General features: G+C 39.5%; 1 protein-coding gene and 1 pseudogene across 1 annotated transcript in view; one reads left to right on the top strand and one right to left on the bottom strand.

The window, feature by feature from the left end:
- Zc3h6 (zinc finger CCCH-type containing 6) overlaps positions 1–18,760 on the top strand; it is a 49,234-nt gene that overhangs the window by 18,653 nt on the left and 11,821 nt on the right. Inside the window, exons 2-5 of the mRNA XM_051144600.1 lie at positions 4,853–5,033; positions 6,888–7,010; positions 13,887–14,151; positions 17,433–17,569. Coding sequence (XP_051000557.1) covers positions 4,853–5,033; positions 6,888–7,010; positions 13,887–14,151; positions 17,433–17,569 — 706 coding nt within the window. The remainder of the gene's footprint in view (positions 1–4,852; positions 5,034–6,887; positions 7,011–13,886; positions 14,152–17,432; positions 17,570–18,760) is intronic.
- On the bottom strand, positions 372–873 carry LOC127188178 (ATP synthase subunit d, mitochondrial-like; annotated as a pseudogene).

The raw sequence follows: 18,760 nt of genomic DNA on the forward strand, positions 1-18,760 counted from the left end.
TATTTCTACGACAGGGGAGGAATTAGAGTCTAGAATTCCTCCATTTAAGACTCTCCTCTTTGCATTATGCCAACATTTTTACAGGTGTCCAAGATGACTTTTTAAATTACTTGGAAGCAGTTCATAGGAATGTGAATTATTTACCCTTTCTCCCTCTCATTTTTATGACCAAACAGAAATATGCAAATTTTTATCTGTTCTTATGTGAAAGCTGAAATCATAAATAGGGTAAGGGAGTAAAGAGAAAAAAAAATTGATAATGACTTCAATAGGTACAAAATTTATGTAAAAACGGGACAGACTCATACAACATTTTTTTTTTCTGTGTAAATGTTTTATTTCAGTGCGGCCGGGCTCCGTCCTGGCCTGCCTCACAGGTTGTCGATGGGCTGGTGGGGCCAGTATGGGTGCTTCTTCTTGTCTAGCTTGGTTTCTGGGAACACTTCGTTCAAGTCATCCATGGTCACCTGGTCAAAGGGAGTTATATTCTTCATTTTCTCCAGCTGCTTCTCATATTCCTGGATCCTGACCTGGGATCCAGACACGAACTCAGCCCAGTTCTTCATATCCTCCTTTTCCTCATGGTTCACCAGGGCCGTGTACTTATCCTCAGGCACAGGGATCTTCAGGGCGTTACACTTCTTTTCAGAATCATCCGCCAAGCCCGCTTTGGCCACACTGGCCTTGTAGTAAGCCCAGTCGATTGCTGGTGGTGTCTCAGACAGATTAGCCAACCTGGTGTGGAGGGTCTCACTTCAGGACTTTAGGGAGTTTGCAATTGCCTTTTGGTTTCGGGGTATGATCTCCCCAAAAGCTACCCAGTCAATGTTTTTTAGAGCAAGTTTATGCCCAGCCATCTTGGGATCCTTCACCGACCCCCTCATATAACATTTTTAGCTTGTTTAATTTATGCTTTTAAACAGCTGTAGTTAAAATGCCAAATATTAATTACTGGATTCCATGTATACAAATTTTAATGCTTTAAAAAGCATTAAATAAAATTGGGAGATAAATATAACTTAAAAAGGGATACATGCCTATAGAGTTGGGATTATTTTAAAATAAAGTCTATAATTGTCATACACAGTGTAGTAAATTTATAAATATGTATTCACATATACATATGCTATTTGTACTTACATGCAGTAAACACAGATCAATAGTTTTACTATTTCAGCACTCTGAAGTCTCTCAGAGCCCACATTTGTCATTTGCACTCCTTCAAGAGAACTCTTCTGGCTTCTGTCACTATAGATTTTGTCTATTCTTGAAGTACATACAAATGGAATGACACAGTAGTGTTTTGTGTCAGGCTTTTTCCCCCCGTTAATCATATTTATAAGATCAGCCATGTTGTTTTCTGTCAGCAAGTTTCTCTTTATTGCATTATATAAATCAATTTGTATCTCTGTTCTTATGCTGATAGAAATTGGTGTGTTTATAGTTTTTTTAATGACTAAAGTTGGAAAATATTTTTTTTTTGTATTTATTTATTATTATGTATACAGTGCTCTGCTTGCATGTACTCCTACAAGCCAGAAGGGGGCGCCGTATCACATTGTAGATGGTTGTGAGCCACCATGTGGTTGCTGGGAATTGAACTCAGGACCTTTGGAAGAGCAGGTGATGCTCTTAACCACTGAGCCATCTCTCCAGCCCCTGGAAAATATTTTTATACTTGCCTTTTAGTGAATATATTCACTAATTTTATTGGGCCAAAGAATTCTATAATTGTTTTCTAGTGATAACAACAACAATAATAATAATTTGAACAGAATCGGGGGGTCAGTGAGGTGGCTCAGTAGTTGAAGCTGGTTGATGTGAAGCCTATAACATAGGCTTGATACTGGAAGCCACTCAAAAGTGGAAGGACAGAATTGATTCTACAGAGTGGTCCTCTGGTCTTTACATACATGCTGCAGCATACATGATCACCACCTGTGTTATGCCAACAACAACAGTAATAAGAAATGTACTATTATTGTCATCACAATCATTAACATAGCAGAATGCCAAGTCTGTCTCACAGAAAAACTACAAGTCCATGTACATGGAAATACACCATTTGTCTTAGTTTTTTATTGTCATGAATAGACACCATGATCAAGGTAACTTATTAAAAATATATTGGATTGGGGGCTTTCTTATAGTTTCAGAGGTTGAATCCATGGCTGTTATGGTGGGGACTATGGCAGAATGGCTCTGGAGCAGTAGCTGAGAGCTTACATGTTGAGGCAGCAACCATAGGACAAAGAAATAAAAGAGTGAGAGAGACAGACACATATAGATGAGGAAAGGGAGGGGAGAGGGATGAAAAGAAGGGAGAGAATGACATGGCTTTTAAAACGCATAGCCCACCCCCAGTGACATACCTCCTCCAATAGGGACACCTCTCTCTCTCTCTTTAATTTATTAAAATGTATTCAGATTACATCCTGATTATTATCTCCTCTCTTGTATTTTCCTGTTCCCACCCTCCCGTCCCCTTCCACTGTATTCCACCCTCTCCTCTAGACCTCTGACAGAAAGGGACCTCCTCCCCCACCATATGGCCACAGCCTATCAGGTCTCATCCAGATAGGCCTGCTTCCCCTTCCTCTGTGTGCCCACCGGGCCTCCCCACCAAGGAGTGATCAAATCGGGAGGGGGGCACCAGAGTTTATTTCAGAGGCAGTCCCTGCTCCCCCCACAACCATGGAGAACAAGCTGTTCTATATCAGGGCCATACCTCTTAATCCTTCCCAAACAATTCCACCAACTGTTGAACAAGCATTCAAATATCTGAGTCTGTGGGCGCATTCTTACTCAACCATTACACCATTTCAATTTTATAATAGAGCTGGGAGAAATAACATTGACCATTTAGGATGGTACCCTGTCCTTGCTCTATATGGGTGTTACGTGTTCACTGAGTCAGTAACAGTAGGTACTATGCCAGATGCTGAAGATACATCTATGGAAGACAGCCAAACCCTGAGCTCACTAACCATAAGCGATGAGAAGACAATGCTAAGGGCACAGTGACAAAAGAAATGGGGCAGTACTTGGAACAGCATATCTCTTACTAGCATTAGTAAGACATCTTGGAGGAAATGACATCTAATTTATATTCTAAATATATTGAAATTAGCTACATGACAGAAGCAGGAGTTGTTACTGAGTTGAGTAGGTTAGTGAGAAATTATAAATGATGTTTAAGTCTTGGAGACTAGAGATAGTAAAATTAACTGGACAGATAGGTCTTATTTATTGAGGGCCTTTGAATAAGAAATATCAAAGAAGTTTGATAGCAGTCTTGGGGCAGAAGGGAGCCGTCTGAGACTGTTTTATCAACGAACATTTTGAATGCACAAAGAAGAGCAGAATGAATCTGTACCTGCACAGACCACAGTTTTATCAGCTCCCAGTTCCATCCTCTTGAGAAGTAGATAGACTTGAGGCAATTTTGAGTTATTGGATAATTTAATTATTGAATATTTTTAACAGGGAAATAACATGACTGATTTATTATTATTAAACATTCTAAGTAATTCCAACTTACCTCTAAAATGCTCACATCATAGTTTGGTGTTTATCATTTGGTTTGAATTTGAAAATAGAATTAAAGAAAACTTTGGCGGGCTGGAGAAATGGCTTAGAGATTAAGAGCACTGGCTGCTCTTCCAAAGGTGCTACGTTCAATTCCCAGCAACCACATGGCGGCTCATAACCATCTATAATGAGATCTGGTGCCCTCTTCTGGCATGCAGGCATACATGCGGGCAGAGTACTGTACAAACAGTAAATAAATCTTTAAAAAAAGAAAGAGGCAGAGGCAGGTGGATTGCTGTGAGTTCGAGGCCAACCTGGTCTACAAAGTGAGTCCAGTACAGCCAAAGCTACACAGAGAAACCCTGTCTCGAAAAAAAAGAAAGAAAGAAAAAGAAAGCAAGCAAGCTTTGGCTTCTATAACTAAAAGTGTGACAGTGTTAAAAGTTCCTAGGATTGAGCTTTGATACTAAAAAAGACACTGGGAATGGAAAGTGGAATTAGGTGTATAATTTTATGTGATTTATAAATGAAAGTTGAGGAATTTTGGGTTTTATCAAGCCTATATATTACAATATATGTACTTACTGAAATGTACTCTGAAGGCAAAACAAAACAAAACAAAACTGTAGATTGCCTTCATTTTAAAGCTACTTACAGGCCACAACTTTAAAAGTCTTACTTGTATTTAGAATATTTCCTTAAATAGTTTACTTTAATTTTCCTTGAAAGTACTTTAGTCACTGGTAACTGTTGTAATAGTTTATGTTAACACTGTATTCATTCACTTTGGGAGAACCAGTGACCTCAATCTAAATTAGATATTGATGAACTGTGGTTGCTGAGAATGATTGTCATTTAAATTTTTAAATTTATTTTTATTTAATTTTAATTTATGTGTGTTGGTGTGAGGGTGTCAGATCTTGGAGTTGCAGACTGTTAATGAGCTGACATGTGGGTGCTAGGAATTGAACCTAGGTCCTTTCAAAGAGCAGGCAGTGCTCTTAACCACTGAGCCATCTCTCTAGCCCCTTAAAAAAAATTAAGGGAAGAATTTGTAACAGAAACTGAAGATACTCTTAAAATGTAAAATATTTACTTATTGGCCCTTACTGAAAAAAAAATCCAATCTCATATCTGTATGGATAGAATTTAAGTTCTTAGCACATGCTTTTTTCCTTTTCAAAACATTTAAAAAAATTTGTTAGGGGCATGGGCTGCAATTAGGATGTAAAGTGAATAAATCAATAAGAAGCTATTTGGAGAAAAGCAACCTTGTTTTAGAGCTGACATTTGAAGTGTAAAATTTTCATTGTTTCTACAGAGAAGATGGTGAGTTAGAAGATGGAGAAATAGATGATGCAGGATTTGAAGAAACACAAAACCAGGAAACAAAAGAGAATGAAAAGCTTAAAAATGAGAAAGCCTACAGAAAATCAAGAAAAAAACACAAGAAAGAAAGAGAAAAGAAAAAATCCAAAAGGAGAAAACATGAGAAACATAAGGTTAGCTATGCGAACATTAACTTTCCACTCTTTTTGGTTGTTTGCTTGCTTGTTGAGACATTTTATTTATTTAGTTAGTTAGTTAGTTTGGTTTTTTGAGACAGGGTTTCTCTGTCCTAGACTCCCTTTGTAGACCAGGCTGGCCTTGGACTCAGAGCAGTCCGCCTGCCTCTGCCTCCCAAGTGCTGTGATTAAAGGCGTGTGCTACCACCACCTGGCTTTGAGACAGTATTTTATGTAGCCCACACTGGCCTTGAATTCATTATATAGCTGGAGATGACCTTGACTTGACCTTGATCCTTCTGCTTCCTCTTCCAAAGAGCAAGGCTACTGTGAGTTTGACGAGGATTACATGCAGAGACCAAAAAAGGCATGTTGTAATTATAAAAGCTACAGTTCAAAATCAAGATACACATTAATATTTTATTATTATTATTTTTTCTGAGACAGCGTTTGTTTGTGTTGCCCTAGTTATATTGGGACTCACTCTGTAGTCCAGGCTGGCCTTGAACTCACAGAGATCTGTCTGCTTCCCGAATGCTGGGATTAAAGGTGCAGGCCACTACACCCGGATTCATTATTAATATTTTATATTCTTCAAAGTAAATATTGTCACAAAGAAGAAACTGTTAATTACTCTAAGAAGAAATAGAGCATACTAGTGATAGGCTAGTATACCTCTCCTAATGCAGAGAGATCAATCAAGTAACTGAGCAGACTTACCTTGTGATGGACAGTGCTTATTCCAAACCCTAGCCAACAAGGCTATGTATTTGAGGTATTTGGTAGCAAAATTGTAAAAAGATTGTTTATCAAAGCAGTAAAATCAAGACTAAAAATAGAAACCCAAACTCAAAACATTTAGAAGCGAAGTTCTTTTTTTCTTTAAAGGAACACTTACTGGAATGGAGGAAAACAGATCCTGCCTCTGTAAGAATCTTAGAGTACAGTTCAATTAAATAAAATTGAGAATGCACAGATAATAAAATTCAGAGCCAGTGTTTTTAGAACTGTTTAAAGAACTCAAGTTGAGAAGGTAATTATTTTGGCTATTAAAAAAAAAAAAGTCTTGTATGCTGGAGGCAGAGACAGGTGAGTTTTAGGCTAGTCTGGTCTACATAGAGAATACCACACCAACCAGGACTACAGAGCAAGACCTTGTCTCAAAATACACAAACACTTGTTGATTTTTATAATTGAGATTACCCTATAACTTTAAACTTTCTCTTGTATATGCCAACCATTATCAACCACTGGGGGTTTCAGTTTGCTTTTGTCCAATCTTATGGAATGGATTCATTTTATGTGGGTAATTTGGAATAGTTATAGGACTTTCATGCCAATAAATAACTCCAAAGCCAAGGCTACACAGAGAAACCCTGTCTCAAAACAAAACAAAATAACATAACTCCAAAGCAAGTTTAGGCAAAATTAAATGAGTGTTTATTTTACTTATGTTTCAGGACCCCTTTTGGTGATGAGGAACCAATTTTATTTCCTTTAAAATTATCTTAAACTAGCATGGTGGCACACAACTGTAATCCCAGCTGAGGGGCTGTGGCAAAGAGTTGTAAATGTGTAAATGTCAGATCATTTTAGAGCTAAGTGATTTCTGTTTTAAGCTCTTGGCATCAGGTTGATGAGAAACATACTTCCATAAAATTTCTGAGCAAAGGAGAAAAACACTTCAGCCTAGAAGTAATGGTGGCCTTTAAGAACAAGAATTTCTCAATGTCACCCAAGAGTCTAAGGGAGGATAGCCTACTGGTTGGTGCCACCGGCAGAAACAAGCTCATGTGGATATGAACTCATTTCCTTCCTGTGACTGAAACACGTTTCTTTGTTTCCTTTCAGCATAACTCTCCATCTGGTGATGATAGTTCTGACTACAGCCTGGATTCAGATGTTGAACGTGTGGAAAGTTCGTATAAGAAAAGAACCAGCGTCTACAGGGAGTATGACATTCCATTTTCTCAGGTAGTGCCTTTTGTTGTGATAAAAATATGTATAAATAAAATATGTATGGAACTGATTTCAGTGTCTGACCTAGTGGCAAGAGGTATGTCTGCAGCATTTAGCCATCACTGTGGTCCACTCCAGGATCTCTCACTCATCTGAAACAGAAATCCTGTACTCAGAGGCAGTCTTGCTCCTCACCCTCTAAGGGCTCTCCTCACTTTCTGTCTATGAACTTGCTCTTCTGGGCCTCGCATCATAACTGGTTGTCCCACATGTTCTCAGGGCTCATTCATGTTGTAGCATATATTAAAATGTCGTTCTTTTAAAGCAGGAATGCTACTCTGTTGTTGTGTTTGCTACATTTTTGCTTATCCCTTCATATCTTGAGGGACCCTTGGGTTGCTTGCACTTTTGGCTGTTGTGAATAGCCTGCTTATTAAGATGGGTGTAAAATTGTCTTTAAAACCATATGCCTCCGAGTGAAATTATTGGTAGTTCTTTTTAACTTTCTGAGGAACCATCAAGCTGTTTTTCACAGACTGTGGTGTTTTACATTCCCATCAGGAATGCATGAGACATTCCCTGCATCCTTGCCAGTGCTTGGGTTTTTTGCTTTGTTTTGTTTTTATAGTCAGTGGGGAGTAATCAAGTGGCATTCATGTTGGTTTTTTGTTTGTTTGTTTGCTTTTTGGTTTTTGGTATCGCCATTTAAAGGTGGAAATTTACAAGCTTAAGTTGCATATTTCTTCTAAAAATACCTGAAAATCTGCTTTTCATGTTAGCACGTGTTTGTCAGACACATGCAAAAATTTCCAAGTCTTTGAGAATAAGGAATGCATTATATATCAAGTTTACTGGAAGGGTGTTTTTGTGGACCACACAATAGATATTCATTTTCTGAGTCTGAAAGCTAGAAGTCCCTGTTCAAGGTGCTAGCAGGGTTGGTTTCCAAGGGCAGCTATATGGAAGAATCTGTTTAGATCTCTCTTTCTCTGGTTTATAGATAGATGCTTTGTTCTCACATGCCCATGCTGCGGTGTACAGCAAGCCCTGGCGCATTTGCTTGCACAGATTATCCTTCTTTATAAGAACAGCAGTCAAATTGTAGTAGAGCTTTTATTTTTAAGGCCCTGTCTCCAAATTTAGTCAAATTCTGAGCTACATTGGGTTAGAGCTTCTGCATAGGAATTTGGGAGGGATACACTTCAACGTGTAGTGTACAGAAGCTCGTTAATCAGCATAACTTCATATTTAAATTGTGAAAATATGTGACACTGGCCTCTTTAAATAAAAATGTTACTTGGAATGTTTTGAAAATGAGTGGCAGAACACTTGCCTAGCATGCTCTAGGCTCCATCCTAGCACTAGAAAAGGAAACAGCCATAAGGCAACATATTACTTGATTCTTTTTTAAAAAAGATTTATTTATTTATTATTATATATACAGTGCCTGGCTGCATGTACACCTGCAGGCCAGAAGAGGGCATTAGATCTCGTTATAGATGGCTGTGAGCCATTATGTGGTTGCTGGGAACTGAACTCAGGACCTCTGGAGGAGCAGTCAGTGCCCTTAACCTCTGAGCATCTCTCCAGCCCCCATTACTTGTTTCTTAAATATGTGTATTATATGAAGAAAGTCCTCATATAAGAATTAATCTTATACTAGAAAAGCACTATTCTATACTAGAAAAGCACTGGCTACTCAAGCACCAGACTCAGATAGAAATATATTGAAGACTGACCTGCCAGGGGCGCAGTCTGAACTTGGGAGTCAGACTGTGTGAGTTTTTAAAGAGAAAAAACACAACCAGGCAGGAAAAATCATTTTTTCAGGTACAGTGTATTCATTTGACTGAGAAGAATTAATTCTCCATTGTATCTAGGTAGCTAGACAAAGCACTCTAAGCTGATTGGCTGGGAGTTAGGGTAGAGAAGCTCTTGAAGGCTTTCCAGCTGTCTGGGAGTAAGGAACATAGCAGGATGTTGTGGGTTTTTAACTCTTACAGCACATACATTTATCTTTAACTCAAGCAGAACATGCATTTGTCAACTGTCGTTTTATTCTAAGCAGCAAGGTGCTAACCAGGAGGCTAGGATGGTTCTGATATGCTAAGAGCAATAGCTGGTGGTGCAGTCATACTAGGAGCTAAAGTGTGTTTCACTGACGGGCTGTGGTTATGTGAAAGGGTTAAGTGGATTATAACAACAAGAACGTTATTCTTAATTTGATATTACTAATCTCTTTTGAGTTTAGAAACCAAATTAATTCGTTTGGTTATGTGTTTTATCTTTCTGTTGTCTTTTTTCTTTCTTTCTTTCTTTCTTTCTTTCTTTTTTTTTTTTTTTTTGGTATGTTTATGTTCGATGTACATGCAGTGCCCTCAGGGGTCAAAAGAGGGCATTGGATCTCCTGAGACTGGAGTTACAGATGGCTCTAAGATGCCATCTGGGTGCTGGAGACTGAACGCTGGTCCTCTGGAAGAGCAGCAAGCAGTATTAACTGCTAAGCCATCTCTCTAGCCTCATATTCTTTTTGTGTGTGTGCATTTGCACTTGTGCGTATACATGTGAAGGCCAGAAGACAACTTTGACTCATTTTTCAGTCACTCTTAGCTTGCTCTTTTCTTTGTTTGTTGTTTTAAGATTTCATATACATATATATATATACATATATACACATATATATATGTGTGTGTGCATATATGTATGTATGTATGTATGTATGTATGTATGTATGTAGGGGAGGTGTGTGCACAAGAATTTCGCAGAGGCTAGAGGTATTAGATCCCCAGGAACTAGAGTAGCTGGTGGTTATGAGCTGCCTGTGTTCTAGGAATCAAAACTCAAGCCCTCTGGAAGGGCAGTTTGCAGTCTTAACCACTGAGCTGTTGCAGGATATTTGATCCTATTGTGAAACCTGGGAAAATCTGTTTCTAATTGTGTTTGGCTCAGCCTTTGATCCTAGAGCTTTTTGTTTACTCTAATAAGTTCTTGTAGTGTCCTTCAGCCCTAGCACACATCCAAGAGCTAAGGTCAACCATAGGTCAAAAGGCGGACCAAACAACCAGTTGTCGGGGATTAAGTAGAAAGCAGGGAAGGGCATTGAGTTGAGGGTATTTAAGGCAGTATGGAGAAGGAGAAGGAGCTTTTCGCTGGAGTAGGAAGATCAGCTGGGTGCTTTCTCTGCCTCTCTGAGCTAGCAGACCTTCACCCCCGTGTCTGGTTTCTCAGTCTTCATTGGTAAAGTCAAATGATTGGGATTTTGTTTTTAAAAACAACACTGAGCCACCTCTCCAGCCCCAACTCACTTGGTTTTTGGGAAAATGTCTTTTATTGGCCTATTGTCAAATAGGCGAGGCTAGCTTGCCAACGAATCAACTAAGGCAATACTCATATGAACCCACAGAGATGGAAGCAGCAAGCGTAGGGCCTCCTTGGATCTGCACCAGGTCCTCTGCTCATATATTATGGCTTTCAGTATGCTTTATGGTGTCTGATCTCCATGGGTTTGCATATGTTCTACAGTTCCTTTATTCCGTTGTGGTCAAGAGTATAGGATTTATTTCAATTTTCCGGTATTTGTTAGGATTTGCTTGTTTGTTTGTTTTTATTTTTTTTTTTGAGTTTCTGAGTCAGGGTTTCTCTGTGTAGCCCTGGCCATCCTGGACTCACTTTGTAGACCAGGCTGGCCTCAAACCCACAGCAATCTGCCTGCCTCTGCCTCCCAAGTGCTGGGATTAAAGGTGTGCGCCACCACGTCTGGTTTTGGTTTATGTTCTTTTACATGATTTATTTTAGAAAAAGATCCATGATCTGCTGCTGAAAAGAATATATATTTTGCATTGTTTGAATGCAGTGTACTTGTGCTGTAGTTGTCTGTTAGGTCCATTTGATTTATGATTTACTTTAACTCAAATATTTCTTTTTTTTGTCACAAACACCCATCTACTAGTGAGAGTAGGATATTGAAGTCACCCATGATTATTGTACTGAGCTTAATCTGTACATCTTTACATCTAGTAGCATTTGTTTTATGAAATTAGATTCACCTGTGTTTGTTGTTCAGGTGGTTAGAATTGTAATGTCCTCATGATAGATTGTCCCTTAATCTGTAAGGAATGTCCTTCTTTCATTTGTTTTGGTTTTGTTTTTCAAAACAAGGCTTCTCTATGTAGCCCTGTCTGTCCTAGAACTTGCACTGTAGACCTTTTCCAGAGTCCACACAAAGATTTTTTTCAGCTGGCAAAAACCACACCCCTCTTACAGGACAGCTTCCAGTAAAACATCATGTGCTCTCTCATGAATCTGTTTTCCCCTAACAAAGGTCACAAGTCTGTTTTCAGTGGTGGAAAAACATTCCCACATCCTACACTTAGACCAAAACAAAAAATACATTCACATGACACAACTTGAGTTTTCAAAGAAATCAGAAACTTTCCACTTCAGTATGTCTTTGACTTTTTTACGTTTTTACTTTTTGTTTTTGTTTTTTACAAAATTTGTACACATTTCCCCCCATTTCTTTCAGTATATTGAAAATAGATTCTTGGGCCAGGCATAGTGATACACATCTTTAATCCCAGCACTCAGCAGGCAGAGGCAGGTGGATCTCTGAGTTTGAGGCCAGCCTGTTCTACACAGTGAGTTTCAGGACAGCCAGGGATATTACACAAAGAAACCCTGTCTCAAAAAACCAAAAAGAAAGAAAAAGAAAAAGATTCTTTTTCTCATTCAGTGTATCCCGCTGCTCCTCCAGTTCCTCCCCTCCTCCCCTCCTCCCCTCCTCCCCTCCTCCCCTCCTCCCCTCCTGTTTGGATGCACTCCCTTCCTGTCTCTCATTAGAAAAGAACAGGCTTCCAGGAGACAACAACAAACACAGCAAAATAAAATATAACAAGGTAAGACAAAGCCATCCCATCAAGGCTGGACAGGGTGACCCAGCAGAAGGAAAAGAGCCCCGAGAACAGGCACAAGCACCAGTCCCACTAATTGCCACAGGCAAGACTTCCATAAAAACCCTAACTAAAAGCTGTAACATGCATGCAGAGCACCTGCTACAGTCCTGTGAAGGCCCTGTGCTCAGTCTCTGTGAGATCATATGAGACTCGCTTAGTTGACTCGGAGAGCCTTGTTCTCCTGGTGTCCTCCATCCCCTCTGCCTTGTGTGCTCATCTGCCTCCTTTTCCATGGGGTTCACTGAGCTGTCAGGCGAGGGATTTGATGAAGACATCCCATTAGTGCTGTGTGTTACAAGGATTCTCTCTGCTTAATTTCTGGCTGTGAGTCTCTGCATCTGCTCCTGAATAAGACACTGATCTATGACTGTAGCAGAATACCATTAGGAGTCATTTTATTAATACGTTTCTTTTTTAAAGACCAGTACTGTTTGTTTTTACTCTAGGTCTCTCAGATATCTAGTCTCTGGGTCTAGATCACAAGGTGGTATTGAGAGTGGGCCTTTAGTCAAATCAGACGCTGGTTGGCTTTCCTCCCAGGTCTGTGCCACCGTTGCCCGCGTATATCTTGAAGGCAAGACAGATCACAGGTCAGAGGTTTTACGGCTGGGTTGGTATTCATATTTCTCTTTTGGGAGCCTTCAGAGTACTTTTCTGCACCAAAGACACTAGAACTTAGGGATGAAGGTGCCATGTAGCCACCAGCTTGACTTTTCCGTGTTCAGTGAGTTGTGTTGGTGTGTCCTGACAATGGGCCCTGTTGTCAGCTCTCTGTCCTAGCACCAGCCTGGCTTGGGGATTTCCACTGCACCTCCTTGCCCAGCAACTCAGTTGAATTCAACCCAGTCCCAGGACTGGAAGCCTTGTTTAGTGACAAGAGATGGCCAGTTGGGGCTCTCTCACCCCTATTGTTAGAAGGCCTCATTAGAATCACCATCATACGTTTTAGGAAGTTTCCACTACACTAGGTTTTTATATCATCCCTTAAATGATCCTCAGTTCCATCTGTCTGTTCCCACATTCCCTCTCTCAATCCTGTTTTCCTCCCCACCTGATCCTCCTATTCTGTCCCCACCCACCCCACTTTGCCCCTATGGTATTTGAACTTTCAGTGTTTGATATTTGCACATTTTCTGTATTCTCCCCAAGCTGCTTTACTATTTTCTTTGTTTTTAGAAAGGCCTTTTGTAAGTGTTATATGTCTGAGGGGAAAGGTTTCCTCAATGCGAATGTTATAGCTCTGAAGGGAAAGGTGTCCTGGCATTAGGGAGCCAGGAGTATCACAAAGTCACACTGCACAACAAACCTCACACAAGAGATTTATTGGGAAAGACACATGAGGATTGGCTGCCTCTGCTCAGGCAAGAAGCAGCAAAGAGCTCAGTGGAAGGCAGATTTTATATAGAGTTTCTTGGGGGCAGAGCTATCCAGGGTGGGGATTGGTGGGATTTCCATTCCTAAGCTTGGGAAGCTCAGGGATTGGTGGCTCTGACTTTTTATTTTGTAGGGCAGAGCTTGGCCACCTGAGTCTGGAGGGGCTGGGTTTGGCTTTACATTGTCTGTGGGTGGAGCCTGATTGTTGGAGGTCCAGGGTTGGGGCCTGACCATCATGCCTTGGAGGGCTTACACTTTTTCCTTTGGAAAAGGAATTTATATATGATGGCATGGCTTTTAAAATATCTGTGTGCTTATGACTATTGAGACACAGAACATGGAAAATAAAAGCTAAAGAATAAAAGTATCACATTTAATAATACAAGTGGCATTTAGTGTACTGACTTACTGTTAAATATGGTCATCAGGAAGTACTAATGTGGTCAGAGCTAACCTGTCTTGTATCCTTTGTTCTCTAAACTTTCTGGGGAAGATGTTCCATGTTGTTATCAGTTGCTGCCACTAGTTGAACATTTCTGATAACGATTGTCTGTTTTTTACATAGCGTGAACGTATATCAGGAAGTTATATGACATCAAAGAAGAGACAACATAACAAAAAATTTAACAGTAAAGAGTATGCCGAGTCCAGTTTCTACAGTGATGACAACTTTGGTAACTACAGTGATGACAACTTTGGTAACTACAACCAGGAAGGAGAAGAAGATTTCTCCAGTCACCTGAAATACTATCGACAATCCCAGGAATCCTCAGGGTCATCGTTTTCTAAAGAATCAGGGAAAAAGCAGAGAACTAGAGGAAGCCCGCCAGGTGAGTTTAAAGGGAGTCCGTCTTAGCTGTGAGAACATGTAGTCTACAGTGACACAAATTTCTCAGCTCCTTTTCAAAATTAGCTAATTCCTGTGGTTTCTAAATTAATTTTTCTGAACTGTGTAGACTTAGACCTTGAGGCTAAACATATGCAACTGTCTCACGCTGTATGATATGTTAATATTTCAACTGGAAAGGTAATTCTAATAGTTTTAAATGTATGTAACATTACAGTAAAACATATTTAACGCCAGCACACATTTTTCTCCTTTATGCTACTTATTAACTTCTATTTTAACTGATAAAGACAGATATCAGAAGCTGTTCTTTAATTAGTCTTTAAAATACAGCAGTTATCTTTGCCATGCAAATGTACATAGGACTGTGGACATCCTTTAAGGATGAAAACAAGAATGTAATTATTCCAAGATTTATTTACATTTTATGCTTATGAGTGTTTTGCCTACATGTATGCCTATGCCTGACACCCTTACAGCCAGATGAGGGCATGGAATTGAATCATGTGGGTGCTGGGAATTGAACCCTGGTCCTCTGCAAGAGCAGCAAGTGCTCTTAATCACTGAACCATCTCTCCAGCCCCAATAAGAATATACTTTAGAGAAATGCATTTTATCTGCTATATTGTGGTGTGTGGTCCCTAGAGAGACCAGGACAAGCTGCTAGGTAAATGAAGAAACTAGTAACTATATAAGGTTTTAATTAGCCTTAATAACTGAGTATTTTGGGCATACGTTCTCCATAATTTTTCCATTCATTCATTCATTCATTTTGGGACAGTTTGTCTGTGTGGCGCTAGATGTTCTGAAACTTGCTATGTAGAGCAGGCTAGCCCCTGAACTCAGAGATGTGCCTGTCTCTGCCTCCTGAATACTGGGATTAAAGGTGTGTGCTACCACACCAGGCTCCAGTCATACCTTAAAATATTTATTTTCATTTGCTTTGCCAACACATGCACCATTATGCACCACACACGCATAGTGTACTTACAGGCCAGAAGAGGGCATTGGCCGTCCTGGAACTGGATTTTACAGAAGGTTGTGAGCTGCTGTGTGGCTTCTGGGCATCAAACCTGAGTCCTCTGAAAGAGCATCAAGTGTTCTTAACCACTGAACCATCTCTCCAGCCTCCATCATTATTTTCAATAACAACAAAATTATACATATTTTTACAACTTATTTTTCTTCTTAGCTATGAATAATGTCCCAGTTATTCTTGAACTAACAAGTAGCTTTTAACACCTACATTTTATTGAATTGGTAGATGTACCAAATTAGGATCTATACCACAATTTATTTAAACAAATCATTAGATTGGTTTGGTAGGATGGTAATTATTTGGGATATAGTTTTTACCCTATTTTTCCAAACTTTGTAATTGATCCTGAAAAAATTGTATTCATACATATGTCAGAAAGTATCTTGTCAACTTTATTTTTACTTAAGAATGAACAATAGGGTTGGAGAGATGACTCAGAGGTTAAGAGTACTTCCTGCTCCTGCAAAGGACCCAGGTTCCATTGCTGGCTCCCACATGGCAGCTCATAACTGTCTGTAACTTCAGTTTCAGGGGATCCAATGCCCATATCTGACCTTGAAGGCACCACTCGTGCATGCGGTGCCCATATATACATACAAGAAGCACTCATGCAATAAAATGAATAAATCTAATTTAAAAAAGAGTAGGGTTTAAAGAAGGCATGGTTATGCACACCTCTAATCTCAACAGCAGGGAGGAGGAGGCAGGAGGATTCTGTGAATTTGATGCCAGCCTGGTCTCTGTGGTGAGCTCTGGAACAACCAGGACTACACAGAGATTCAGTCTCAAAACACAAAGATTGAATTATTAACCACATGTGGTGGCTTATGCTCATAATCCTAGCATTTGGGAAACTGAGACTGGAAGACCATTGGAAGTTCTAGGCCAACTTGGGCTAGACAAATGAAAATAATTATGAAAAAAAGAAATTTCCACAATTTAAAGACATAGTCACACACATAACATTTTTACTCATAAACCAAGTTGACATCTGAAAAGATGATATATCAATATTTATAACTGTACATATAAAAATGCAACATTCTCTAGATTTGTACAGCACCAATTATATTTTTTGAGCTAGAAATTAGTGTGTTCTCTCTTTGCTATTTCTTTATTTTTATATCCGTTACTTTTAAGTGTGTGTGTACATGTGGATATGTGCACATTAGTTCAGGTGCCCATAGAGTCCAGAAGAGGCTTCAGACCCCCTAGAGCTGGAGTTGAGGGTGGTTGTGAGTTGCCTAACGTAGGTGCTGGGAACGGAATTTGCCTCTTCTGCAAGAGCAGTGTGTGCTCTTAACCACTGAGCCGTTTTTCTAGCCCTCTGATTTCCTGTAATAAAGTGAAACTTTTCACACATTTATTGGTTATTTCCCAGATCATTAGAAAAGCTTACTAGTTTTTTTAAACTTTGATAAAATATAAAAATTACGTTGTAATTTATTATCCTGTTTGGGTTGCTTGTTTTAAGACAGGGTCTTGCTGTATAACCCTAGCTGTCCTGGGACTCGTGGCCCTCCTCTTGCCTCTACCTCCCAAGTACTGACACACAAGTTTTAAAAAATTGAACATCTTTTCAGATGCTTTATTTTTTGCAGTGCTGGAAATTGAACCCAGGGTGTCATCTATGCCAGCAAGCACTTTACCACTAAGCTGTATTTCTTGGGCACCCTTTTGGACACTTTTGGGGATTAGAGTATCTCACTGTGTAGCCCAGAGTAGTCTCAAACTTGAGTTCCTATTATCTCAGCCTCTGAACTGCTAGGATCAACCTATGTGATGCTAGAAGACACTTTAAAATTATGTTTTCAGAAAGAGCCAAGTGTATATATCAATTCAAAATTATTAGTAGAAATCTGGTGTGATACAGATATACCACTGATATCTATATCTATCTTAAAATATGAATATAATGGTTAGTTCTCTGAAAAAAGAAAGTGCTTATTAATCATCTTATCCCAAGAGGGTGTGGGGAGAGACGAGCGTGGCTTCTCTAGGTGTGGATACCCTTAAAAGCCTTGTGTCCCGTGTAGCTGACACTCCGATCTTCTGAGCAGGAAGCAGTTCTCAAAAGGTAGAGATGGATTAACTTTGTCACTGGCTCTTGGGGAAAAACAGGAGGACTCTCTATAGACTGTGAAAAATGTATTGGTGCTTGTAAATTAATAGATGTCAGTTAAACTGCTTTTCTGTAACATTGAAGTACATTTTAACTTTTTTAGGTACAGAATATCGGAGTAAAAGTTTTAATATTAGTCATGGACATGTTTTGCCAAAGAAAATCAGAAGAAAAGACCACCGTGGAGTAAGAGTCACTAAGGGGCCTAATGTCTTTTCAGGAATGGATGACTTTCAAGAGGTACTGAGAACTTATGTGTAAGGAGGAAAAGACCTTCTTATTTTTAAATTGTTTGGTTGCAAAGAAAGCATTATGATTGTAATGCTACTAGCTGAATAAATGGAAAGTTTGCAACTAAGAGCAAATGAGTATAAATGAAATCCAAAAGAATTTTTAAAATCAGTTATGCTATTAGTATATAGGTATACATTTAAGAGACCTAGAAATAAAACGAGTGTATATGAAAAGCCTCAAAATAACACTGACGCGTTTCCAAGCAAAAGCAGCCTCTGTTCCTTCTCCTCTGAGCTTCCCTTCCCTAGGTCATCTTCCCCAGGGCAAACAGCAGGAACAGGATAACAGCTCAGTGGGCCCGGAAGGAAGGTGGTGTAAGTTAGTTTATTTATCAGAGCTGGAAGTGTTGAAATGGAGGAAAGGATATAAATGATCAGAAAGACAAACTTAAATACTTTTCATGTATCACTTAAATATGTGTTAAATTGAGCTGATTGTGAGCATGTGCCATTCCTGCAGCTGTCTGACTTGGAGTTACCCAGTTCCTGTATTCTGTTGTGGTCTAGCTTAGATTTGGTTAGGTGGAGGGAAGGGTGGACTTTTCAGTGTTCTCATCATGGCTTATGTATTTTGTGTTCATGTGTGACAACACACAACGGGGACAGAGGACAACCTGCAGAAGTTGGTTCTCTTTCCACCATGTGGATCCCAGAGGGCCTGGGGTTTGGTGCAGCTGCCTCTATCACCAAGCTAACTCACAGGCCCCAAAGTGAACTTTATAACTGTGATTTTGCTATTGTTAATGAACCTAAGTAAATATTTTTTGGAGACAGAGGTTTGCCAAAGGGGTTGTGACCCACATGTTGAGAACCACTTGTTTAGAAGTTTATGGAGATGTAAAGACTTTGGGTCTGATTAACTTTGGTGTGTAGTTTTCTTTTTTTATTAGCAAGTTCTTTATAATAAATTTTACAAAACTGAGAGTTTGGGCTGAATGATGGCTCAGTGATTAAGAGCTCTTGTTTTTGCAGGGGGCCTTGATTCCCAGCACCCACATAATGGCTCACAACCATTCATAACTATAGGTTCATTGCATCTGACCCTCTTTTCTGACACTTAAGGGCACCAGACACTCACAAGGTGTACAGACATAATACAGGCAAAGCAATCATACACAAAAATAAATCTGAAAAAAAT

The sequence above is a fragment of the Acomys russatus genome, chromosome 4, assembly GCF_903995435.1.
Source record: "Acomys russatus chromosome 4, mAcoRus1.1, whole genome shotgun sequence".
Taxonomy (NCBI): Eukaryota; Metazoa; Chordata; class Mammalia; order Rodentia; family Muridae; genus Acomys; species Acomys russatus.